We start from the raw sequence: 21,123 nt of genomic DNA on the forward strand, positions 1-21,123 counted from the left end.
CTGCTCGCCAACCAATCAGCGCTCAGTAGCAGTAATGCTAACCAATCATCACTCAGTAGCAGTAATGCCAACCCATCAGCACTCAGTACCAGTAATACCAACCAATCAGCGCTCAGTAGCAGTAATGCTAACCAATCATCACTCAGTAGCAGTAATACCAACCAATCAGCGCTCAGTAGCAGTAATGCTAACCAATCATCACTCAGTAGCAGTAATACCAACCAATCATCACTCAGTAGCAGTAATACCAACCAATCAGCACTCAATAGCAGTAATACCAACCAACCAGCAATCAGTAGCAGTAATACCAACCAATCATCACTCAGTAGCAGTAATGTGAACCAATCATCACTCAGTAGCAGTAATGCGAACCAATCATCGCTCAGTAGCAGTAATGCGAACCAATCGGCACTCAGTAACAGTAATGCGAACCAATCAGCACTCAGTAGCAGTAATATTAGCGTTCTGCTGCCCAAAACCCGTTTGCTGTAGAAAAACTGAAAAATGCAGGTACTTTTTTTGCTTTTTTTAGTGAAATTCATTCTTCTACTTTCTAAAATTAAAGGAAAGCGATCAGAAACCATTCTAACGTTTCATTTTCAGCCGTTTAGTTCCATTCACCCCCATTCATTGAGGACTCTGGGGCGCCCTCTGGTGTTTAGCAGTCCTGTGTTTGATATAATGAGGGAAATAAGAAGAGGCCCGGCTCCTCATTAACCGGCTCTGGTGCTGCTCGGCATCAGACCGAGAAGAATCTCGGTGGTGTCGCCCATTCCTACCGTCTGTCCTCAACAGTTGTACAGCCAGCCTGCGAGCATGAGCCGTCAACCAATCGCAGCGCAGGACGGGCTCCCCTGCTGGCCAATCCGTGCGCAGCAGGCGGGGCTTCTCCCGAACACGGGTGGAGAAAAGGAGCAAAGAAAGACAGCAGCGTGTGCTCGCTGTCTGCCCCGACGCTGCTGCGCTCAGAGAGAAACGGGAATAAAGGCTGCGGGATCTGCGCTTTTCATCGCCCCGCACTGCAAATCTGTTTCATGCTCAGGAATATTGGACACGCACGGGTCACTGAGAAGGATGGGACGCTCCGAGGGGGTCTTGGGAAGGTTCCTCGCCTTTCTCTGGCTGGCCTCTCTGCTGGTGGTGGTCGACAGCCGCAAGCGAACGCCTCGGTGCCCCCCGTCTTGCACATGCACCAAAGATAACGCCTTGTGCTCCAACACGCGCTTGATTCCCCGGAGCTTCCCGTCGGATGTCATCTCACTGTGAGTGCCCGCGCGCTTATTTACCCGTACCTCCGTCTGTCTGTCTGTTCAGAGGGGCTGCAACCAGCCGCACGTTTTCTATTGACAGCCTCTGTTGTGGTGGAGACTGTAGCCAGGCGGCTGCCCACTGGGAGACCTGATCTATGACTTACATTAGCATATATGGATTTCCCTTATATACAATCTGTATTAGTCACATATGGACCATATACGTGACATATATGGCAACTTATTGGAAATATGGGACATATATTTCAGCCATCATACATCAACATATATACACATGCATGGATAACACGTATATCACTGATTAAAATAACCCTATATTAATGTTTTTATGGGTTATTACTCATATATTAGCTGCATATTACATAAGTGTTTTTGCATGTATGCTGCTGGTGAATTTCATGTAGATTTTTTGCTTTAAAATTCTTTTTTGGTGCTTGTATGAGAATCATATACCAGACAGACAGTTTATATGAGATCCATATCTTATGTCCATTATTTGATATATATATGTATATATCTATATATACCCATATATAGAGAGATATACACACACACATACAGGTTTATACATATATATATTTTGTAAATATATGTATGTCTCTCTCTCTCGCTATATATATATATATATATATATATATATATATATATATATGCATGTATGGCCATATTAGATTCCCATACGGGTGTATTTGGGGTGTAACACTTTGATGCGAAATGCTTCTGTTCTTCTCTTGCCTTCCAAGATCGTTTGTGAAGTCCGGCTTCAGCGAAATCCCCAAGGAGAGCTTCATCCACACACCGGCGCTGCACCTCCTGTAAGGTCCACATTCAGATAAGATGACCATTATCGATGCTGGCGCTGTACTGAGTAGCCTGATGATCGCCATGTTTTCTCATTAAGCCCCCCCCCGTATGGGGGTCTTCCTCTGCGGCCTCGTGTCCTTTCACGCTGGCAGAACATTTGGGTAGATTGGCATCTTCCTCATGTGTGTTTTGCAGTATATAGGCACACAGTTTCAAAATGTACCGCTGACTCCCCAGTCTGAACAGTCCATATATGGAAATTAACATATAACTGCCAGTTCAGTCTACAGCTCAGCCCATTCACGCTGCAGTTATAAGGAGGGTTTGAGCCTGGACTGAGGGCAGCCAATCAGAACAGAGCTCATTTAAATATATCAGTCATAAAGGCACAGAAACAGCAGCCTGTTCAATTTAAAGCATAGCTTTCCAACCACCAGGCCATCATTTACCATGGATCATTTGCTACCGCGCCGCAACGAGGCAGTAAAACTGGTGGGGGGGGTGTGCATGGGGGGGCATCGGGTGTGTGTAAGGGGGGTTGTGAGTAACCTAACTGCTTTTTGTAATATCTTTTATCTAAGGAATAGGCCATTAAAATGTTCATGAACTAATGTTTTGCCAGCGGCATGTCCCAATACAGCCTTGTGCATGCATGTTATTATGAGGTGCTTCCAGTTGATGAAGAAGTTAAAAAATGAACAAGCTGACAACGTGAACAAACATCGGAGCTGCAGGACAGAAAGGATAGTGATAACAAGGCCAAGATAAAAACGCATTGAAAAATATCTATTAATTTAAAAAACGCATTGAAAAATATCTATTAATTAAAAAATACAACTATATTTTACCAGACTTATTTGTCTTGAACTTATCATTTTCCTTCTTGTCTTGCAGCCCCATTTGGAAGTTGGTCATGTTGTGAGTTTGAATGGGCTGACAACTATATAAAACACAGATTCACAGCCATAGTGGATGCTAATGTGCCAGATCCACCGTATGTGGTATAAGCGGGGAATTAGGCTGTGAAGCCGTTCAGTACTTTGCCATTTTAAGACAAAACATTCCTCGACAAAGGCAAAACAGGCTCCACAGATCCATTAAAAACCTGCAAAAGGTTGTTCTGAGGGAAAAAGAGAGGTCATGTAAAAATGGACGGTGACTGTTGGTAGATAAAATTGCACAAATGTTATATGTGCGCCACAAGCAGAGGTGGACGATATGGCAAAAATCGAATATCACGATACTTTTTCACGATACACGATATGTCACATGATTTATTTTTACAGACATCTGATCTGTTGGAGCAGAAATAAAAGGGCCAGTAGAGCTACATTTTAAAATTACTACCAAAAACTGTGAATACAGTGATTTATATTCAGTATTTGCATACTGTGTTGCACTAAATTCAGTTAAACAGGACTAATTTTGCTCTCTTTGTAATAAAACTGGCAGTTGGTCGGTGTCTACAAGCACTGACGATATACACAGTATGTTCAGAAAGAATACTGTATTGTATTTTGACATCATTTATTTATCACGATAAAATATTGTGCCCAGAATTGGTTACCCCAGAACACATGCATGCCAAATGGAACTGGTATATTTCTCTAGGCAGCTGAACAGTCATGTATTGCATAGGACAGATTGTATGTATTGTTGTATTGTGTAGATGCAATAAATAAGAGAAGCTTTCCTGTCTTAGAGATACACTGCATGTCCAAAAGAGTCCAGATTCCTCTTAATTAGTGAATTCAGCTACTTTAGGAGCACCAACCACTGACATAACTGCTCACACAGTCTAATTTCCACAGAAAAGCATTGACCAATAGAATTCGATGCCACACATGAGCCTAAGGTCTCCATGCCCAATGCCATGGCTAGAGGGGTATAAAGCCCCCCAGCACTGGGCTGTGGAGCAGTGGGGCTGTGTTCTCTGGAGTGATGGAGCTCCATCCAGTACCTTTGGGATGAGTTGGAGTGATCCAGAACTGACCATCCAGCATCAGTACCTGACCTCACTAATGCTCAATCAAACCCTCACAGCAATGTTCATGGTGATAAAGAAATCCACTGATGTAGAGGCCAATAAAAATATTGGGCTTCCTAGCAGGCCTCCGTCTGCTTTAGCCAGCTAGCAGTGAAAAAAATCAACATAAGATCATCAGAAGAAGGTTTTCTTAGTCTTTAAACCAGAAAATCTCACTCCTAAGACTCCTAGGATTCTTCCTAAGATTGTGGCACTGTTGGGCGTGAATCAGAAACCATGTCGAAAGCCCAAAAAAGACCAAAAACATTTTTTGGTTAACTGAGCTAAAAACTCTAAACTGTATACGCTGTGATTTTCCTCACAGCTCTAATCATCACCCTGTTTTAAACTCCGAGCATGAAGCTAAACACTCACAGCTCCAGCTCAGTGAGACTCAGCAGCCCAAACTGCTAAACTCGGGGGTTCTGAATGTTATCGCCATGTTAAAGCGACGTGCACATTAGTTGTTACTCGTTAAGACAAGACGTATGGATTTGCGGTGCAGCCAAATTAAGTGAAAGCATAGTTTGGGACTAACTAGTGTAACTAAGGACTTAGTAAAGACTTTAACTTAAGTATAAACCTGGAGCAACCCAGTCGAGGTGTCTACAAACTTTTGGACACACAGTGTAGATCTGCTGCTGGCCAGGGAAATCGACACTGTCGCATCTCTAATTCCTTTCTGCTTGTCGTTTCTTTAGCCTGTTCACAGCCAATATGTTCGATTCTATAAATGAGGATGCCTTCCTTGGTCTTCCACATCTGGAATACCTGTAAGTCTGCTTTTCATCTTTCATCTGTTTGGTTTTTATGGATGACTGTTGTTCCTGTAAGCCTGTTTTTGTGGGAATAACTTTTATGAGAGACTCTGGGAACCCAAACTGTGTATGAAGTAGTCATGCAGGCCCAGACATGATCTCGTAATGAGAACGACTGGGGTTAATCATGAGAAATTCTGGGCTAAATGTGGGTGGGAAAACTTGTTAGGGTGGGAAGTGAGAATGAAATGTCTAAATCGATCCAATACTATTGTGAAGGTGGAGCTCAAAATAGGGTGGCGATGGTGTTCTCATCAGCATTGTTCAATAAAGCAGTTACCAACGAGAGGCTGTGGGTTACTGCGATTTGATCACGGGGAAGAGTGTTGTTAGGCACGACAAGTGCTTTAATTCAGGCCTGTGATATTAATGATGGAGCTGTTTAGGCTGTTGGCTCTTTCAGCCTGTTAGCTAGCTGACCAGCCCAGTTCTAGTTAAGAACATAAGTTGTCAGCCACTCAGTTTAAACAGAACCGGGTTCTTACTTCCTCAGTACACTCAATGCTCCATACAAGCAGCAGTAGAGCAAAAGATTAATCCATCAACAGCAGAAGGGTTTTTCATGCCGTGGCGCAGCGATACAGAGTTGTTGTGAGTCTGTTATAGATGTGCGTATATTGTGGATTTCACAATGGCTTCGAACGCAGCTCAGCCAATCAGATTTTAGGACTGGAACTATCCGTTTTATAATGGACAACCAGCCTGTCGTTAACCCACAGATGTAATGTAAGCTAGCATGGCTGAAAATTCCCCCCAAAAGCTCCAATCAAGCATGAGAGGTGTGTCATCCATGCAGAGGGTTTACAAGGAGTTAAACCAAATGGTACGTCTTGTAATGGAAAAATAATTCCAGTCGCTAATTCCAGCGTTTTGCTGGCTTGTTTTTGTTGGTTTTATTGTACTCTGGACGTTAAACGAGCAGACTCCAGGAGTTTGGAGGTGGTTTTTAAAGGGGCTTGTCCCTGTTTCTGGTGGATGTTGCCGAAACCCAACAGCAAAAGCTTACCAAGTTGTCCCCAGACGTGTGTTCTTGTTACGAGATCACATCTGGCCCTGCAAGACAATGTAGTAAGACGCATAAATGTATGATGTTTTTTTTTGTGTGTTTGTTTCTTCTTTCTTTTACAGGTTTATTGAAAATAATCAGATCAAATCCATATCACCTTTCGCCTTCCGAGGCCTCAAGTCCCTAATACACTTGTAAGTACTGAATATTATGCAACGTTATTTACTGAACCAGGCTCACTATGTTTCTTCAAAGACTCTCCAGATAATCAAGAACCAAAACAAGGGTAATTCCTTCTGATAGGATTTGAAGTTTCCAGGGAGGTTTAGGGAGAAAACTCTCATTTTTCTAAGAGATGAAATCTGCAATCAATTTTCGTCTTGGACTCGCGTCCCTAACAAGCCTCGTTCTAAAGCTCCCCACAACAGCACTGAATGCTGGAAGCCGCCCCAAGTCGTTTTATTCTTGCGCCCTGGCAACAAGACAAAGCCTCAGCAGATGTTTGATGATGTCTTTTTTTTTATACCCATTCCTGTAACGCACAGGGCAACAGCAATCTCATCAAATTAGGAGCTCCTGAGTGACACATTGGTGAACACATTGCCTCTGTATATCAGGAGAACCATACCATGTGGAATCCCTGATTGCCGCCCCAGGGGGAATCCAGTGGGCCGCGTTCCAGGTTCCTCTTCGGGGTGGGGTGATTAGCGTGGAGGGTATGGGACACTAGAGCCTACAGAGTCCCCCAAAAGAGGAAATAAGCAGCAATCATCTAAAGCCCTATTCAAATGGGATTAAGTTTACAAGGGGGCTTTCTCCCCTCATGAGAAAATTACAGGCCGAGTTACCTGCTGAGTGGGGGTCTGGTCTTTTCACATCGCTCTGATTTTCTAGACAAAACGTTTTTGACTGCTACCAGCCGTATTTAGTCTCTTAACATGCACACCCGTATAAGACACTTAACAAAATAAAGCACGATGGATGCTTTGGAAAATTCGCTCAACCACGTACTCAGTCGTCTCGAGCTCTACAGTTAGAGAGCTTTAGGAAAAATGAGAAAAAGAGACATAAAAAAGTCAGAAAAGTGAAGACTGATCATAACGGCTACAGATACAAAGCTTTACTTTATATTAAAACGTGCAATAGCAACGACTGTGTTACGCCAGTTCATAGAAAATACAACCCACTAGAAACTCACTCGTCCTGCGGCCATTTTATTGCCGTTTATTACATCTAAAAACTGTATTACAGCCAAGTAAACTAATCTAACCTGTATAGGGTTTAAGTCAGTAGTACATACAATATTTTACAATGGGTACAACTTACAGTCCTCATTGGGTGGGCAAAGGGCTTCTTTTCATTGATATTGTCTTTAATAGCCTGTAATCTAGTGGTTTTTACTAACATCACAGTTTGAATGTCTGCCGCAAGTTATTTGGCATTTTGGTATACTCGTTAAACTCAGGGTTTTATTTGAAAACGTAGCTGATATTTTTAAATCTACTTTGTTCACAATTTAATATAAAAATGAGAACTTTCTCATTATAGCTCGCCTAATGGCATCTTCTTTTCACTCAGTGCTATGAACTACTGGTCAACATTAAATCAGAATTGACCACCTTTACCTTGCATGTGTGGTATTAAGCATGATTCATGATTCATTATTTAGTAGACAAAATGATTGTTTTCTTGTAATGTTTAGTCAAAATCTAACGACTTCTGCCCACGTCTGAGCTTAGACTACATGACCGTGGAACAGCATACGGAGAAAAATGATATTAACCCATATTATCATGTTTCACCTCCGCTGAGAGAAACACTCTGCCAGCTCCCTGATACTGTGTTTTACTCAGAACAGTACAGAAAGGAAAAGGCATTATGGTTTTTGATGTACGTTGTTTTTAGACTGCTGTTTAACTCAGTAGGCTAACGCAGCGACTGTTTTCTAGCTGATGCTAAAGCTTCAGCCTCAAGGCTCTGAAAGACACAAAGCTTTTCAAGACTCCTTAATTGGTTTTCCTTAAAAATATTAACTCAATTTTTAGAAGTAGTTAGAAATTAATCATTTAAATAAATCAGTTTTTGTGAAGATTCGCCAGCTAAAATGCACACAGACCACAAAACGACTTACAGGGAAATTTTGTAAAATTTCTACATAACTTAGGTCACTGCAATGTAAACAAAGCCATTCAAAGAGTGTTGAAGAAATTGACTACAGTGGTGGTGATAGGAACCGGGGTCGCCATGACTACAACACAAATATAGACATGAAAACTATCGTCGTAGATATCAGGCAGTGTATTTGTAACCATTTCATGTAGTAACTTTCTGTGAGGGAGCTTTTAGAGGTGGACGTCTGGTTCCCATCACCACCACTGTGAACAGCTCTGACTCAGCAAGTTTCTCTAGAACAGAGCGTTTCACACCAAACCACTCTGAATTGCTCTGTGTACATCTTAACCATCTAATTATGTAGTAATTTTGAAAATGCCTGTTTAGATAGTGTTAAGACAGTGTTGTCAGACTCCAGTCCTGGAGAACCACAGCACTGTAGCTTTAGTATTAGGAGGACTGGACATACAACGGTACTGTATTTAGTCATAAGTACCTGATGTACTTGATGTAATACAACTACATACATACAACTAGCACTGGAGACGACAACATTTGAAAAGAAAAGACGCTAAACACTTTACTTAAGTGTAGCACTTGTAAAGCTACATGACACCAGGTTTATTATAGTTCACTAAACCTATTACTAAAATGACAAGTAGCAAAAACATGAACATGATATTAAAGCTATATTGTCCCCTGCAAAACTAACTAAAACAAAAAGCCTTTAGTTTTAAGTTTTTCCGTGCGTGAATGTGAGTTAAGAAGTACAACTCTTCTGCGTTCGGCTGTCTTTAAGGGAAGGTGGAGCAATGCTGAGCTCAGTCTGCTGTTGTGTTTATATTATTCTACTCTAATCAAAGAATCTGCTATCAGAGACTCCATCATAACACTGAAAACTAGAACTGAAACTAAATAAAAATTAAATGGTTACTTTTCAGAAATAAAACAAAAATTAAACCACACACCACAAAAACCTAATGTGAAATCACAAAATCAAAAATCAAAATAAATATATATATATATGTCTCAGAGTCACTGTCCAAAGAAAAATAAGTATCTCCAAAATAGTAAGTTTACAGGAGAGGACAAAAACACTCTTGTTTTTTAATGTAGGTTAATGTAAAGACATTATATTCAAAGTGATTTTAAAGCATTTGTATTTGTTTAATTGTCCTAAAATTTTTACACAATGTAAAGGACACTTTGTGTGTTGAAATGATGTAGAAAAATAAAAATCAACAAAAATGGAGATACATGGTTTTCTTTGGACAGCGACAAAATGTTTCCTCTATATAGATTATTCATCTTTCTCTCTCTCTCTTTCTCTCTCTCTCATATAACAGAGGACCCACGTCCGTTCTTCTATTCATAAAAAGTGGTGTTCTATAATTATGTCTGCAATTGTCCACATAATTCTAGCTTAATTATCTTTAACTGAGTCTAATTACTTTAATTAATCATGTCGGCTGATTGCACTGATTGTAAGTAATCAACCGTCCACATCAGTTACTGTTTGTTTGCTTGCTCGCTTGCTGGTAAATGCAAAAGCAAAGCAGATTCTATGCTAATCGTGAGGCATTAAGCTGAATATCTTATTGCAGCTGTATAATTGGAGTAACTGTCCTCAAACATCATTACAATGGAGAGACTGGATAACGCAAAGGACAGAAATGACTCATCAGATGATGAGAACATCTAAAGTTAGCAAGGAAGCTGAAAAAAAACCTCATATCTCCAAAATGGTAACCTTACAGGAGAAGGAAAAAACCTACTTTACTTTTAATGTAAGTCAATGGAACCAGACGTCTTTCCAAGTCATTTTGGGCCGTTTCTTTTCGTCCATTCATCACGAAATTTCCACACAAAGTAAAGGACAACAGACACTTTCAAATTATGATAAAAACTGAAAAACGACAAAAATGGAGTTATGAGGTTTTCTTCCGAAGACAGCATTATACTGCGTGGCTACTTTTCTCTGCCTGAAAAGAAAAAAAAACGTTGGTGATGAATAAAGATATATAAATTGCTGTTTTCTTTATGGTTTTGCTGGATATCTGAGATAAGAGTAACACTAAAGCCGGCTTGGTTGTATTTATCACCATGTAGATCAGTGGCTAGGCTAGCACGTCACGATTGCTTGACGCCACAGGGATTCCCCATAGTTGTATGATGTACTGCTATAACAAGGACTGCACAGCTTGACAAACCACATATTAAACTAATGTATTTAATTACCGACTAAATTGTTTTTAGGCCGGAATCCCTTTTTAATGTGTATCTGATATACTAACAGAGGCCTGACACAAACCTAATTAACAGACATTTCCTTAAACAGGACAGAGCTCATAATCATCACATTAGGTTGTAACAGAAGTCTCTGCTATTTTACTCTTTTTAAGCAAGGCTCAAAAAGCGGAGAGACTGCTTTGGGCTGATTTCGCTTCAAAAATAAGGATTTGTGCAGTGTGTATTGCGTCATCTCCTTCCTCTTTACAGCAAGACCAAAAGTACTCAACAGACAATTTAGCTCAGCAGACTTAGTAGAAAAGAGGCCTTATTAGAGACAGACACTGCGATAAACAGGAGACGGATCCAACATGTGTCTGTAATTGTCAAATAAAAAAAATTAGCTAAAGTTCATTGGGATTTACCACATTTCTGTTGTTATAAATGTAAAATTGTTCCACCTTTTTTGCCAAAAAACTCTTTCCTCATCTCTCTTTTGTCTCCTCTGACCATAAAACCCGGTTCCAGTCCAGTGTGGTTAGGTGACAGAAAAGGCTTTATTCTCGCACGCTTTCCAACTAGTTTGTTGGCATAGAGGGGGCATCTAATTGTAGTTTTGGAGACTTGGTGACACAATCTTCTGCCAAACTGAAACCGTGACCCTCTCTAGCCATCCTCAGGGCCAGTGCTTGGAGGCAAATATGCTTGCGTCCTCTTCCACACAGGTTCACTAGAACTCTGGTTGTCTTAACTTTTTAATTATTGCCCTAACAGCAAATATGGGCATTTATAAAGGTCTCTCTCAAGTTGATAAACGACTTGTCCCAAATGGCGCACTTGGGGTCCTGCAGTCCACAATTTACTGATGCGTAGGGTGTCTCATTTCTCATTTCGGAACCCAAAAGGGTACACAGGAGTGCCCTCTGTGCGCCCTTACTGCAGCTTCGCCAAGGACTGCAACTCAGCATTGGCCTCTTCCCCAAAATTACTGGAGATACAGGAGAGGAACAATCAGAGTGGATGGTTTTGTTTACAGCTGTTTGACTATCATGGCTTGTCATCTGAATTGAACCACTGTTGTTGGTCTATGTGCTGTTTTTGTTAAAACTGAAAGAAGAAGCATAAGTGAGTCAGGAGAAAAATAAACATTCAAAAAATATGGTGTCTGTCATGAGTTACCCTGAAAATAATGATTTACGTGTCGAGACGGATTTAGAGGGGAGTTTTTTAGACCACGTCATACGTCTTTTATGTATTAACATCATACGCATAGACTCAAAAAGAAGGTCTGGCTTGATGTTTAGGCCTCAAATGCAAAATCAACATTATACTGATGAAGATGTGATGACAGTAGTAGATAATTCACTCACATCCTCAGAAGACGCGTCCTTCACCAAGTTTTGACCGAGTTCCATTTGAATTCTCTTTCAGTCATCAGATTCATCTCCTCGGGGAAGGGGACCAAAGCACAACCTGCGTTACAAAATGTTCTGCATGCAGTTGCACATTTCCGCCAGAGAGGTCTCCAAATCCCAAGACATGATTAATGTGGCTTTAAGCAAAATAGCTCATTTGAATAAACAAGACTTCATTTGTGCATCAAAGTCTCTTGCCCTACAGATCTGCATGTTGTTGACATCACCAAACTATGGACATCAAGGGAATTTGGCCTCTGTGTCACCTCATATTTCTACCCCAGTGAAACAAGGAGTCATGCATGACCAGTTCTTGAAAAGTGAAATGTAAAGGAAAAATGTTCATAACATGTTATTCATAACAATTTCTAGGCTTTGTTAAAAACAGAAATTTATATATATGCATATAGAATTAATCATTGCGCATAAACAGGAAAAATTACTTTGTTCAAGTATTCTTAACCTTTTTTTTCCATTTGTCTCTTCACAGGAGCCTTGCCTACAACAACCTGGAGTCTCTACCAAAAGATCTTTTTAAGGGAATGGAAGCTTTGACAAAAGTGTATGTATTTTTGTAAATATCTATATACAAGATTAACATGTTATAAAAGATGGGCTAATGATAAAACTGTCCACCATTGTGTGCTGTCCAGGGACTTGAGAGGCAATCTTTTCAGCTGTGACTGCAAACTGAAATGGCTGGTGGACTGGATTTACCACACAAACGCAACCGTAGACCAGATATACTGCAACAGTCCTCCTCCGTTTCAAGGAAAGAAAATTAACGCTCTCAGTCAAAAGTCGTTTGATTGCGTAACAACAGGTCAGTTAACTGTTTTATGGAGTATTTACTAAATATACATCCCATGAATAAGAAGTTAGATCAGGATCGTAAACTAGCTTGCAGATTTCTCATTGCTGAAGTCTCTCGAATTCCAGTCCATTTCAGTGGAAACGTTCACCTTTGGTGGCGACCAGTATGTGGTGTTTGCCCAGCCTTTCATTGGCAGATGTAGCTTTATGGAATGGGACCATGTTCAAATGGAATTTCGGAATTTTGACAATATAACAAGTAAGTGACTTGCTGATTGGTTATGAATGTCACCTTGATGAGTTTACTTGAGAGGATGGTGTGCAAAAGAGTCAAAATGAGTTGTCTTTTAGTACTGTGGTCTCTGATTTTTGCCAAAGCCCTTGTAGGAAAGTCTGTTCACTCAACAGCCATCTTTGCAACGCCACTGGGCAGTTATTTCCAGCCAAGCATGACCATACTCCTCTCCTGTTGAATGGGAACAGACCTAAATGTTGAAAACTGCCATCAAATTACCATCTCAAAAACAAATTTGAAATCAGTGATAAAATCTGACAAAAACTTCATAAGTAGCTTGTAGCGTTTGGCTCAACTACGCACAAAAAAACTTTTTTTCGGATTGTTGCTGCTACTTGCGCAGATCCCTACAATGAGGGGGGCTTTCCCCGATCGCGGTGTAACCAGCAAGCTGATTGGTTCTGCTTCTTGAGGGGTGGGATTGAGTTTTCCCATTCAGATTTCAACCAGTGGCCTGTCTTCTCATGTATAATGTCTGTTTTTGCACAGTACTGTGGATAAACTGCCATGTGTTGTATCTGTTGTATATGTAGTTAGGAACATTTGCCACAACCAGCATTTGTAATCCAAACTTCTACAAATCTCATTTGGCTTAGTAATTGTTTCCTTAACAGGCACCTCAACAGTCACCTGCAAACCTCTGGTAATCGACAACCAACTGTTCATCATAGTAGCGCAGCTCTTCGGCGGCTCACACATCTACAAGAGAGACATCTCTGCCAACAAATTCATCAAAATTCAAGACATCGACATTCTGAAAATACGAAAGCCCAATGATGTGGAGATTTTCTTCGTGGACGGCGAGTCATTCTTCATCATCGCTGACAGCTCTAAAGCTGGCTCCACCACTGTCTACAAGTGGAATGGCAATGGCTTCTACTCCCACCAGTCTTTGCACCCGTGGTACCGTGACACCGACGTGGAGTACCTGGAAATCTCCAGCAAGCCGCACCTGATCTTGTCCAGCAGCTCCCAGCGGCCGGTCATCTACCAATGGAACAAGGCCACCAAGCTGTTTGACCGCCGCACGGATATCCCAGAGATGGAGGACGTTTATGCAGTCAAACACTTCAAGGTCGACAACGAGCTGTACGTCTGCCTGACGCGCTTCATCGGCGACTCCAAGGTGATGAAGTGGGACGGGAACATGTTCAATGAGATCCAGACCATGCCATCGCGGGGCTCCATGGTCTTCCAGCCGTTTTCTGTGGATACCCGGAAGTACGCCATCCTGGGCAGCGACTACTCCTTCACCCAGGTCTACCGCTGGGACGCCAAGAAAGGCCAGTTCATTCACTTCCAAGAGCTGAACATCCAGGCTCCCCGAGCATTCTCCCTGGTTTCCATTGACAACCGGAAGTTCCTCCTCGCTTCCAGTTTCAAGGGGCAAACTCGGATATATGAACACTTGATCCTTGACTTAAGTGATTGAATGTGGGAAGGGGAGCAATACCGATAAAGCAGTGATACTCTATAGCTTGAGAACGGAGGACTTGGGTAGCAGACTACATGCATGACAATGCCTTTCAGTAGGTATAGCCATCAGGATGTCCACCATCGCTTGAAATGTCCATCTTGTTAAGCCATGCTCTAACACTTAACTCAGTGTACTCTTTTCTTCACTCTTAAGATCCTGTAAGTGCAGATTTTGGTGATTGTTGTAAATAGAGCTACTGAAGAAACACATTTTATTCTATTTATTAACCTATTTCAAACAAGTAAATCTGCCAAATTAAGTGTTTACAGTTTTTCCATCTCTTTCCATTTGTAAACTGAATCGAATATGTATTATGCGTTTTGTAAGAAGTAGGGCCGTGCTAGTAGAAGAATTTGATATGAAGACATTTTGAAATACACGTTTTTATTGATATTGGTTTGTATGATCTGTAAACCTCGAACAACGCAACTAATGACACTGTTTTTCTTAACAAGATCCAGTAACAGTTCGATTCTGACTCACTTTTTCTCTTGAGTAGTGCTACTATGACATCGCTCTAATGGACCAACACATTCGCCACACATGTATGCAATTCATCATGCCTGCATTATTTGGAAGCCAAAGGTCAAGACTGAAGCCATGGTTTTAACTTTGAATAAAAACTTAATTCAATACTGTGTGTTTAATTTCATGCCTTTTTTAAACTAAGTAATGACCGGAAGGATAAAGCAATGGCTTGTTTGATGGTCACAGCAAATCACATTTATAGGAGATAACAAAAATATCAACGACATTTGAATAATCAACACACCCAAGTGGATTTCATGTCTGTGTATTTATGTCAGAATTAAATATTAAACAGTCTAGTGCGTCCAAGGATGTTTGCTACTATTTCACAGCAGTTCAGCAGTTTGGGTCATGGCCCACACAGTCACCCTGGAATAGTTCAGTTTTTGTGGCACTCAAGCACTGCCTACAACTCCTTGGCAGTGATGTGTTAACACACACAGACAATACTGGCCTTGTTGCCTCAGATGATCAACAGGAAAGGATGTGTTCATGAAGGATCCATGCTCTGGCAAGAGTGTTGCCGAAGATGTATAGCTCAGATACTCTTGCTTATAGGAATCTGCTACGAAGTGGGAACCTCTCATTTCTCATTTTTCTAGCTGTACTAATAGCAAAATATGTAGGAAAGCCACTATTTGCTCTCTAGAGGTCTGGTACCCCACAAATATTGGGTTTTGGGCCATTTTTTCGTGTACAATATCAGGCTTGGGTCAGGCTAGGATTTGTTTTATAATGAGCAATTTTTTGTAGTAGATTTGTTTTTATGTGAAGGATTATGTCTACATAAATTTCATGTAAATCTGTGTTGGGTAGTTACTCAAAAAAGTAATCCATTACAAATGTAATGGGATTACTTTACTCATTACTCGCTACTTTAATTCTAAAGTATGTCACGTTACTCTCACAAACACATTCAAATCTGTACCAACTAAGAAGTACAAGGGAAAACCCAGTAATCCTTTCAGTACTTTATTCAGACAGAAACATAATATTCCAGTGGACATAGTTTTAAAAGACCTCCCACAATCCTTGCTTTTGAAAGAAGACAGAGTCGGTAGTGCTGATAAATTATGAACGGCTGACGCGGTTTACGAAACGAGAAGCGAGCCACTAGAAAACAGCTGCCTTAAATAAAATCTTTTCGAATAAAATGTAAAGTTTACAAAGACGTTTCAGAGCGAAAGTCAACTCTGGCCTATTCAGGTGAGATTACAGATCTTTTCTTCAGCATTTTTATCCATCAGTTTCATTTCAGGGTCGTTAGATAATTTGACAGATCACCGAGTTTATTTACATTCACAATTGAAATTTGTCGCAGGTAGCACAGGCATTCGCAAATTATGTGAAAGAACAGTCATAAATAATCTACATAGAGGAAACACTTCGTCACTGTCCAATAAAACAAGCCATGTCTATTTTTGTCGATTTGAATTTTTCTACACAAAAGCTGTCTTTTACGCTGTGTGAAAATTTCATGATGAATGGACCAATAGACATGGACCAATAGACATTGACTTACACTGAAAGGTAAGAGTGTTTTGCCCTCTCCTGTAAAGTTACTATTTTGGAGAGACTCGTTTTTCCTTGACAATATGTTTTAAATGCATCTCACATAATTAACATCTTTCTCTTACCCTGCGTCCCCACTGGTAGCGACCTTTTGCCTCTTGTCACTGATTGTTCATCACCGGTGGGCGTTTCTGAACTCGAACTCATGTTGGTTGCCATGGTTTCACTGATGCCAAGCACAAATCAAATGCATTCCCACTAAAATTAAGAATCCTGGTGAGAAATCGCTTGTGTGCTTATTTTTATTTAATTCCTGTGTCTGTGCAGTCAATGTGTGAGGAAAACAGTATTTGGTCTTTGCGATTACTGCCTATTTGTTGCGAAAGCACTTTCGCCATTATTCCATCTCTAATAGGGACAATTATCTAGGAACCAAAAAAGGAGCGTACAGTTTCACAGTAGCAGAGATAAAGTGCGTACTATGCTGCTCAATTTCTATTGGTAGTTGCCACGTTGCTTCGTTCTTTATTTGCATAAAGCTGAACTGGGGCTGGAGGTTTGGGAACCAGCCTTGTGACCGGAAAGTCACCGGTTCTTTCCCCTGAGCCAACAGGACGAGACTGAAGTGCCCTTGATCAAAACACCTAACCCCCAACTGCTCCCCCACGTGCCGTGGATAGGGCTGCCCACCGCTCCGGGCAGTTGTGCTCAATGCCCCCTAGTATGTGTGCATTCACTAGTGTGTATGTGGTGTTTCACTGCACATTTCCCTGTTGTGGGACTAATAAGGGTAACGTAACTTTGTTGCATCGCTGACTCTGCCCACTTGGTCGCATCACTGCCGGTATGAACAGCCATGAATAATCTATATAGAGGAAACATATCATCGCTGTCCAAAGAAAACAAGGTATCTCCGTTTAGCTTTTGTGCTCACAGTACAGAGTGATATGACGTTACTCTGTACTATGACCACTGTGGATTAACTCGGGTGTTGTGGTCACAGTGCAGAGTAACATGTTACAGTAACGTGATTACTTGTAACATGTTACTCTGCACTGTGACCACAACACCCGAGTTAATCCACACCACCCAAGATAATCCATCTCTTTTTGGGTTTCAAATTTAGCAGTACCTGTCAGACCTGCTCAAGCCGGGTCTCAAAGTCTTGGGTGTACGGGTTGGATTCGGGCCTCAACTTCACGCTTGTGCAGACCTCTGGCGCTCTCTGCATTTAAATGAAGACAAGATACAGATTCCACAGACACAGACTGAAGATGTTTCAGCAGAATACACAGTAGATATAAGACACTTCAGCTGGTTTCGTTCACAACTTTTGAAACTTACTTTGTGAGGCTTTCCTTTTACAAACAGAAGTCAACAGCAGTGACCAGCACCTGTTCAAACACACATCGCTGTAAATCTCATAATCTTCATAAAAAGAGGCCGTCATGTTCTGTTTCATTCAAGTAAGTTTAATATTGTGCACCAGAGATATGGAATCAGATGGTCCTGAACAGCAGTTGTATATGCAAGGATAACAGAATGCAACATTTCATTATTCTCATTTAGCGCTTCTCCGCAAGAGCATCATACAAATTGTTTTGTTTTTCGCTGTACGTCAAGCCCTTGATGATCAACCCATCAATCTATTCTATCCATACACTTCTCACAACTGTTCTGGTCCTGGATCCATTTGAGATGAATTCGAGTGCATCGTTCACTATATTTATGAAGCATCTTCCAGCAGAACTTAATGAACCCTGAAGGTCGGTTACAACTTAAACCTCCTCATTATGGTCAGGAAGTTGTAGCTTTTGATACTTTTTAACGTCAAACCGGTCATTCATTCATCCTCTTTCGCTCTCGTTCTCGCTCGCTCGCTCGCTCTCTCTCGGGACAGACGAGAAACGCAAACCGTTCCAGGATTGCAGCAAAACGTGTTTCAGTACAAAATATCAAACAAAATATACTAACACTTGTGACAATACATCTTTGAAACATACCTAGCCACAAAGGAAATAAAAACAAATATAATTCCTTTCTTCTTACAATTTTTTGTTGTTTTTTTTTTTATCAAACACAGTGAATGCCTCCGTAATACAAAGCAGCACATTGCAGGCATAGTGTAATGGAATAAATACAAGAAATGCTAAATATATGCAGCACAGACAAGCAAAATAAACGGAAACTAACTGTACAATCACATTGTGGTCCAAAAAGCTACAACAGAAGAAAATAATAATAAAAATAAAACACACAAGAACAGAGTGGATCAAAAACTGTCCTGCTTCGACAGGTTGTGCAAGTGTGCTAGAGGCCTCGTACAACTCAACACATATACATAGTGCATTAAATTCTTGTTCTGAAGTGAAAATGACGACTCCTGTTTTATTCCCGACGCCTCTGGGCATCGTCCACCTTTAACTCTCACTCTTACGACTTCTGTTCACAACATAAATCTTGATCTATGCATGAGTAATTTAAAAATCTGCACAGCAAAGATTAAGGTTCTAACCGATGGCAGTAACAATAAGAAACTAAAACTGTAAAAACGTACCTAAACATTAAAGGTATATTATATATATTTATATATATATATATATATATTTTTCCCCCTGTACACAAATGAAAACACGCATACCTGCAGATGTTATATGCATATTCATATAATACAGCACAGAGCCTTTGATAAAACAGCCACTTTTCTCTATATATTAAACTGTACATGTCAGATAGCAACATTTTGGTAGCTCAGCCAAACAAATGAAAGTCAGGTAAAGCAGGTCAGGTAGCCAACGGTTCTCTCAGTAGAAGTGGATGAAGCTACCCCGGTTTTTTGTCAAGTAATAATGTGCTGTAGTTGTTAAGTTCTCTTTACCTCAAATATGACTGAGTGTTTTGCATCAACTCTTGCTCTTAGACAGCTTCAATACAGCTCTGGATAAACTGGGTGATCAGATATTTTGCTTTTGTGAGAAGTGAGTGTGTTTTATGGGCAGTAACACCAAAAAATGCGCTTACATTTTTAAATAGTTTGATCAAAAATGCTAATGCGTCAATGAAAGCAAATTGCTACCAAGCAGCTAGTCTCGCGTGGCCTGATCTCGTAACGAGAACGTCTGAGGACAACCGTGAGAAATTTGGATGGAAACAAACTGAGTGTGAGATCTTTAAACCAATCCAACACCTCATGAATGCTGAGCTCAGTGTAGTGGGTGAAGGTGCGCTCGTCAACACCTGATACGTTTACATGCAGCCTGATAATCCGTCTATTAATCAGAATAGAATATGTCCATGTAAACACCTCAATCAGAATAGTCTAGTCCGATTGAGCCCATGTGGAATACAGTTTCTATCCGATTGATCGAGGTGGGTAATCCTGTAAATAATATGTTAAATAGAAGAATAATATCCATGTAAACGCCTGTATCTGATTACATTCCCTATCTGAAAGTTTAAGTACGTTCTGATCATGTTCGTCGCGTCATAGTGAAAGTTTATACCGTTCAACATGGCGGAGCAGAAACTGGTCTGCAGAGGAGACGAAGTTTATGCTCTGATCTTTAAAAGACGGCGGTGGGACGGACGTCCAGCTTATGTGTCTCAGAACACGACGTCTTCCTCTCGGCCTTCTTTAATAAGGACATGTGAAGGACGTTTTCCTGAGTCTGACATCATTTTAAAGTGATTAAAAACACAAGCACTGCTCACTGCTGCTCATCTCACTCTGACTGGACTCGTGACTGGTTGTTATGGTAACGCCTACACTAAGTGGTTCCCTGCGCATGTAATTTTGGGATCGTATTACTTGTAGTGAGCATGTAGACAGAGATTTTCATCAGATTGTTGAGGGGAGTGAGAATAAACACCTCAGTCTTCATCTATAATCAGAATGTATCCAATCAGATTGGCAAAAATCTTTGCATGTAAACACAGCCAATGTTTGACTGACAACAAGCCTGTTGTTGGCCCATGGATTAGCATGTAGATGTGTGTTGCTTATCTGAAGAATGAAATATATGGAGTAGAACTAAATATTACCTCTATTAGGCCTGCTAGCCATCAGTGTCACTAACTGTACTTCAGACATTAAAAGAGGATTTATGAATTTGGGGGTGGGGTTTAAGGGGGGGAACACCCATAGATTAACACAGAAAGATGCCACTTTTGATTCAGCCAGGCACGTCAAAGGCGCCGCTATCATTAGGTGGTCAATACCGCTGCCAGACGGCATTCAGTACAGTTACAGCGTTGCTGTTTAAGAAACTTTACTATTTTAAAGGGAAACTCCACCGATTTTCCAAAAATTCTGCATGATTCAATGGTTAAGATGTAAACAAAGTCATTCAGAGTAGTTTGGTGCAAAATGCTTAATTCTAGAGAAACTCAGAACTGTTCACAGTGGTAGTGATAGGAACCAGACGTGGATAGTCTGGTGGATAATTTTGGACAGTCAATAAAATTATTTGTATTTATTATTTGTCATGGCAACCCCTGGTTCCCATCACCACCACTGTAAAGAAATCTGAATGATTTCACACCAAACCACTCTGAAAGACATTGTTTACATTTCTAACTCTGAATTATGCAGGCATTTAGAAAAATTGGTGGAATTCCCCTTTAAGTACATCACTCAGAAAGATGGATAGGATTATATGACGGGAAGAAAGTAGCAATGTTTGTGCAATGTTCATGTACCGATATAGCCATGATGAAGCGCACACTGGTGTAACCGGTCTTCTCTGATTTTATGTCACCTACACAGGGCGTCTTAAGTGAACTTAATGTCAACTTGAGGTGAAACTGTTGTGATTGAG

The 21,123-nt window shown here is 40.7% G+C and overlaps 1 protein-coding gene across 1 annotated transcript; it reads left to right on the forward strand.

The window, feature by feature from the left end:
- The first annotated feature begins 1,074 nt into the window (after nucleotides 1-1,074).
- On the forward strand, nucleotides 1,075-14,899 carry lgi1a (leucine-rich, glioma inactivated 1a). Its single transcript, XM_036583291.1, has 8 exons — nucleotides 1,075-1,262; nucleotides 2,015-2,086; nucleotides 4,803-4,874; nucleotides 6,048-6,119; nucleotides 12,172-12,243; nucleotides 12,335-12,504; nucleotides 12,589-12,753; nucleotides 13,404-14,899. Exons 1-8 carry the CDS (start codon nucleotides 1,075-1,077, stop codon nucleotides 14,219-14,221), a joined length of 1,629 nt encoding a protein of 542 aa, XP_036439184.1. The 3' UTR covers nucleotides 14,222-14,899.
- The last annotated feature ends 6,224 nt before the right edge of the window (nucleotides 14,900-21,123 follow it).

Source organism: Colossoma macropomum, unplaced genomic scaffold (genome assembly GCF_904425465.1).
Source record: "Colossoma macropomum unplaced genomic scaffold, Colossoma_macropomum, whole genome shotgun sequence".
Taxonomy (NCBI): Eukaryota; Metazoa; Chordata; class Actinopteri; order Characiformes; family Serrasalmidae; genus Colossoma; species Colossoma macropomum.